The sequence below is a fragment of the Pyrus communis genome, chromosome 5 (genome assembly GCF_041283825.1).
Source record: "Pyrus communis isolate YQ-2024b chromosome 5, ASM4128382v1, whole genome shotgun sequence".
Taxonomy (NCBI): Eukaryota; Viridiplantae; Streptophyta; class Magnoliopsida; order Rosales; family Rosaceae; genus Pyrus; species Pyrus communis.
The window spans coordinates 13,999,788-14,006,042 of record NC_142569.1 but is presented as its reverse complement, the minus strand read 5'-3'; the positions used below and the strand labels follow the sequence as shown (position 1 = coordinate 14,006,042).

General features: G+C 35.7%; 1 protein-coding gene across 1 annotated transcript; it reads left to right on the top strand.

Moving 5' to 3' along the window:
* Positions 1-408: 408 nt before the first annotated feature.
* On the top strand, positions 409-6,001 carry LOC137725915 (disease resistance protein RPV1). Its single transcript, XM_068464754.2, is given in 7 exon segments — positions 409-1,072; positions 1,549-2,650; positions 2,775-3,077; positions 3,215-3,661; positions 3,664-4,098; positions 4,447-5,032; positions 5,641-6,001. Coding segments are annotated over 7 exon segments (3,681 nt in total). The 5' UTR covers positions 409-554; the 3' UTR covers positions 5,931-6,001.
* The last annotated feature ends 254 nt before the right edge of the window (positions 6,002-6,255 follow it).

Below are 6,255 nucleotides of genomic sequence, written 5' to 3'. Positions count from 1 at the left end.
AACCGGAACCGGAACCGGTTTGAACGGTTCGGTTCGATTTTTCACTCAAAGTTGACTTTTCCGGTCAACACGGGTTTTTTTGGTTTTTTTTCTTACAGTTCGATGCGGTTTTGCGGTTTGGCGGTTTTTATGCCCACCCCTATGACCCATCAGACGCTTATATGCTTTTTACCTTACTCCAATTAGCCACCGATTGACTTTGTTTTCTGAAAAGAATATGGATGACTATTGTTACTTTTTCTTGAAATGAAGTTTAAAAAAAAAAAAAAAAAAAAAACCTACACAAACAAAAAAAAAAAAAAAAAAAAAAATGAAAAAAAGAAAAAGAAAAAATGATAGAGAGAAACCGGAGGGAGTAGAAACCAAGAAGAAAATAAATAAATAAACATTTTTATTCAACTAATGACCATTGAAGTCTCCGAACACACTAAACGCGTAATTGACATTTGCATCTCTTGCAAGAATTGCTGGACGTTCACCTATTAGTTGCTTGTAATATAGTTTGATTATTCTGTCCAAGAGGGTAGTGAATCTAGTGATTTTCTAATTGCTCGATGGGTCTTATTAGATCAGCTCAGAGTGAAGGAGCCTCCTCCTCCACTAGTACTTCTTCTCCATGCAGTTATCATGTGTTCTTGAGTTTTAGAGGCGAAGACACTCGCAAGACTTTTACTGATCATCTCTATACAGCATTTGTAAACGCAGGCTTTCTCACATTTCGCGATGATAATGAACTTGAGAGAGGAACAGATATCAAGCAAGAATTGCAGAAAATTATCCAACAGTCACGAAGTTCGGTAATTGTGCTTTCAAAAGACTATGCGTCATCCAGATGGTGCCTTGATGAGCTTGTGATGATCCTAGAACGCAATAGGACATCGGACCATGTAGTTTTGCCAGTCTTCTATGACATCGACCCACCTCAGGTGAGAAAGCAGGAGGGAAGTTTTGCAAAATCATTTGCAAGACATGAAAAAGATCGATCGTTGAAGGACAAGGTGAAGAACTGGAGGGCTGCACTTACTGAAGTTGCAGATCTAGCAGGGATGGTCTTACAGCATCAAGCTGATGGGTAATTATATTAATTTCATTTATTACAATTGATGCATATTCATCTGACTGACATTTGATTAGATTTCTATCTGTATTATTATTACCTGGTAAATTCTGTTGATTTATCTGGCGTCTCTCTTTATGTATTGTCAACGTATTCTGATTGGAAATTTGATAATTTTGTGGGCTTTTACTGATCATGTCTAATTAATTTTGATTTCTCCCAATTTGTTCCATAAATACTAGTATAGTACCAACTAAAGTTTTGTTTCAAAACTTACCAGATTTCATGGACTATTTGTGTACTTGTAGTCTTGTATATTGTTTGTTATATCTTATATGCATCCCTAAACATAATGGGAAGAGGGGAGAACAACAGAAAGTTGCCCATAAGATTGTGAACAGTTTTCACAAAGTTTGATTTTACATTTTAGTTATGTTTAAATTAATCATGATGTATTTGATTTATTTTGCATTTTCATTGCAACTTTATAGGCACGAGTCAAAATTTATCAAGAAAATTGTTAAAGTGATTGAAGGCAAACTAAGTCGTACGCCCATAAGTGTTGCCCCACACTTAATTGGAATCCATTCTCGAGTCCAAAACATTAACTTATGGCTACAGGATGGATCAACTGATCCTGACATACTTATCATATATGGGATGCGTGGAATGGGAAAGACAACCATTGCAAAATGTGTTTATAATTCAAACTATAAAAGATTTCAAGGAACCAGTTTCCTTGAGAATATAAGAGAAATTTCAGGGCAGCCGAATGGTTTAGTTCAGATACAAAAGCAGCTTCTTTATGATGTTTTGAATGGCAAAAAAGTAAAAATACACAGTATTAGCCAGGGAGTGATTAAGATTGAAGATGCTATCAGCTCTAGAAAAGTTCTTCTTGTTCTAGATGATGTGGATCATATGGACCAGTTAGATGCGGTTCTTCGGATGCAAGGTCAGCTTTATCCGGGAAGTAAAATCATCATTACAACTAGCAATGCAGGGTTGCTAAAAGCTCGGCACCATGCCATTAAGGTTCATAAGGTTCAAAGTTTTGACAGAAGCGAATCACTGGAGCTCTTTAGTTGGCATGCGTTTGGGCAAGACTATCCCATAGAAGATTACTTGGAACTTTCAGAAAGAGTAGTACACCTCAGTGGAGGACTTCCATTAGCTCTGAAAATTTTGGGTTCTTCTTTATCCGGGCAAAGTACACTTGTATGGGAGAGTGCATTAAACAAGTTGAAAGCTATTCCAAATGGTGAAATCTTGAATAAACTCAGAATAAGCTATGACTCTTTACAAGATGACCATGATAAAAATTTATTTCTTCACATTGCATGTTTCTTTATTGGAATGGAGAAAGATGTGATTGTTAGAATACTAGATAGCTGTGATTTCTACACGGTTGTTGGCATTCAAAATCTCATGGATAGATGTTTGGTGACAATTGATGAATATAACAAGGTTAAGATGCATCACATGGTTCGGGAAATGGGAAGAGGTATTGTTGGGTTAGAGTCAAAGGAGCCTTGCAAACGTAGTAGATTGTGGAACCATAAGGATTCGTTTAAAGTATTGACACAAAAGAATGTAAGAAATTTATGAATTACGTGTTTTTAATTTTATAAATTTCTTACGTGTTTTTAGTTGTATACATCTGCAATGTTTGTTAACATATCCAGATTAATGTCTTCTTTTTGTTTTTACTTTTTAGGGAACACAAACAATTGAAGGTCTTGTGCTGAACATGGAAATGCATCCTGCACATACTCTTTCGAGAAATTCAAATGAGGTAGTTTTGGAAACCAGTGCATTCGTGAGAATGCATAAACTAAGACTACTCCAGCTTATTCATGTACAACTCAACGGATCGTTTCAAGAGTTTCCTACAGGGCTAAGATGGTTGTGTTGGCATGGATTTCCTTTTAATTCTTTACCCAATGACTTTCCTTCAGAAAGCCTAGTTGTTCTTGAAGTGTGCTATAGTAGCTTGAAACAAGTCTGGGAAGGAGAAAAGGTATGTCACCCTAGAGAGTATATCTCTTTACTTTCTTTAGTTTTAATTTTAGAGCTTTCAATGATTATATATTTGTTATATATTTACAGAATTTGACTCCCTCTCATCATTCCTGGTTTTTTTGGATTTCTTGACAGTTTCTTCCATCATTGAAGATCCTAAATATCAGCCATTCCCATTACCTTACCCAAACCCCTGACTTTTCACACGTCCCCAATCTAGAGAGTTTGATTCTTAAAGATTGTGCAAGCTTGGTTGATGTCAAATCCATTGGAAACCTAGACAGACTTGTTCAGTTGAATATGGAAGATTGCAAAAACATTAGGAAGCTTCCAAAGAACATTTCTACACTAAAATCTCTTGAAACGCTCATCATATCTGGTTGCTCAAACCTTATTGAGTTTCCAAAGGAAATGAGTAAAATGGAATCTCTGAAAGTGCTCAAAGGAGATGGAGTTTCAATACATACCATCTCAGAGGTCAACTTACAACCAAGAAAAAATCCAGAAATGTTTTGGGCTTCGTATGTGCCATGCAATTTAGTAGATTTAAGTCTTAGTGGCTGCAATCTTTCCAATGATGATTTTCCATTTTTCCTGGGGATTTCAGTAACCTTCAATCATTGCAAAAGCTAAATCTAAGCTGCAATCCAATTTCCACTCTACCAGATTGCATCAAAGTTCTTAAGAGACTCGACGAACTCTCTTTTTCTCAGTGTACGAGTCTCAAATTGCTTGCAGGGCTTCCAACTATCCGAGAACTGATAGTGAATGGTTGCCCGTCATTGGAAAAAGTAAAATTTCAATCAATGTCGTTCCAACCAAAAATCATCTTAGATGAATCCAACTGCAAGCTATTTGAGATTGACTCATACTTCAAGTTAGAATCAATAGAAAATGTTGATGTACGTATGATCAACCTTTTGAGCTTGAACAACTTGAAATCCGCAGAAACAATTATGTTGGACAGTACCCTGCACGTGTTCAAACGTGTGATGAAGAGGAAGATGCATCCCATCCAGGTCCCTCTCTCTCTCTCTCTCTTTCACACACACATACACACACAACATTCATTCATTTGAGAGAAGAGCATCATGTCACCATGAAAAAACTTGACCACAGTCACTAACATTAGTTGCACAAAACGAGGTGAGTAAAGCAGCAACATGTCTTTTACGTGCCTAATTATTAGCGACTTATAGCCCTTTTACCCACCTCATTATGTACAACTAACATTAGTGATTCAATGATTATACAAAGTGCATATGGACCCATCCCATGCACGACAGTCTTTCTCCACAAGATTAACTGAGTAGTTATTGTCTGTATACAAAATTAGTTCACTGATATAGATCATTTCCATGGCACAGGGATTGTATGAATATGGTGTATTCAGCGTATTTCTTGTTGGTAATGAGGTTCCAGGCCTGTTCAGTCATAGAAGTACAACAAAGTCGTCATTGTCTATAACTGTGCCTTTCCGTCTTGAAGAAAGGATTAAAGGCTTCAACTTCTTCTCTGTCTATGCAAAGCCTAACACTTGTTCTCCTAAGATCGATGTGAACACAGATTTACCCAACCCAATAGTCACTGTAGTGAAGATTGGCAGTGTAAATAGAAAGGACCTGACCTGGATCTATGGCCCATCATTCTTTGGTGTCCCAGGTGATGGAGAAGACGTGATATGGTTAAGTCATTGGAGGTTTGGGGGGCAATTAGATGATGGTGATGAGGTGACTGTTTCAGTATACACGCGATCTGAGTTTCAGGTAAAAGAGTGCGGCATTGAGCTTGTGTACGAGAGGAATAACCAAGGGGCTGCCATTTATCCATGTATCAGTGCGGGAGACTGGGCAGTTTCTGATGAGGTGGTCTCTGGCACATACTTCCTCAGCAATCGATATGCAGAAATCGATGTGTATGGGTCGGCATGGTTTAGCGACATCATTAAGACAGGTATATGTTCTTTTGGAGATGATTTATGCGTACTTTTTTCTTCATGCACACATCTATTTATATTTAACCTTCGATTGAATAAATTTCAAAAAAAAAAAAAAAAAAAAAAAAAAAAAGAAGTATATATATAATGTGTGCAAATTATTTTCCTGTTTTTCATCCCTTTTAATTACTCTTAATTTTAGTTCAGCTAAAAAAATAAAGAAAAAGAGTATCATTGATATTTTTGTTAGGACTTGGTACAAATTGTGAAGCACATATTATCTTATCGTTTGTTAAAAAAATTGTGAAGCATGTTACTCTAGTTTACTTTGGTGAAACCATATCAACAGGACACGATTGATAAATTAGATCACAAGTATTAGTGGATGAATATTTAGGCCGTTGATAAAGTTGTGAAATTGATCAACACATTAATTTCTTGAAATTTCCTCTGATATGACGTAATCAGTTTTCTTATGTTTGGTAAGGAGTAGTATTTTCTTATATCTTATTATCATCTCCTTCTCTTCTCTTTCATTCTCTCACATTTTTCTTTTTGTCTTTTTCTTCATATAAAAAATTTAAAACAAGATGTTGATGTGCTTTATTTGTAACTGTTTAAATAGGGAGGAATAAAAGGAGTGAGAGATTAGAAGATGACAGTTTTCTACTCCGATTGGTAGAGCAACGGAGGAGCAGCAATATTGTCGATTGCATAAATCGGATGATGAGAATCGTGATAGTGGTGGTCTGTATCCTTTACTGCGTCTACGTTTTCTCTTTTCTCCATGTCCTGGTGTCATGCCAGCAACTGGCCCCAATTCCCGATGTTCTAATAGTCTCCACCGTGTTCAAAACTTTACGTCTCTTGATATTTATCTATATTTGTACGGTGATGTGGCGATTTTTTTCCTGAATTTGCCCTAATTAAAATTACGTTTTTAAACTTTTTTTTTTAATAAAATAAGTTCATGAATTCTTTAAAAACTCATAATTTTAACCTTATTATGATATTACTAGTTATTTATTTAATTTTTTGTAAACTCAAGTCATATAACACATTTTAGAAGGTAATAGTCATTTTTTGTAAGGCCTTAAAGTTGCGTATAAGTTGTAAAATCTAATTTGTCATCCTAAATTAACTCCATACATTATTTTTTCAAAAAATAATAATTCCCTAAACAACTACTAGTCTACCATCTAAAGTGTATCACATACAAGTCACGTAATTTAAATTAATG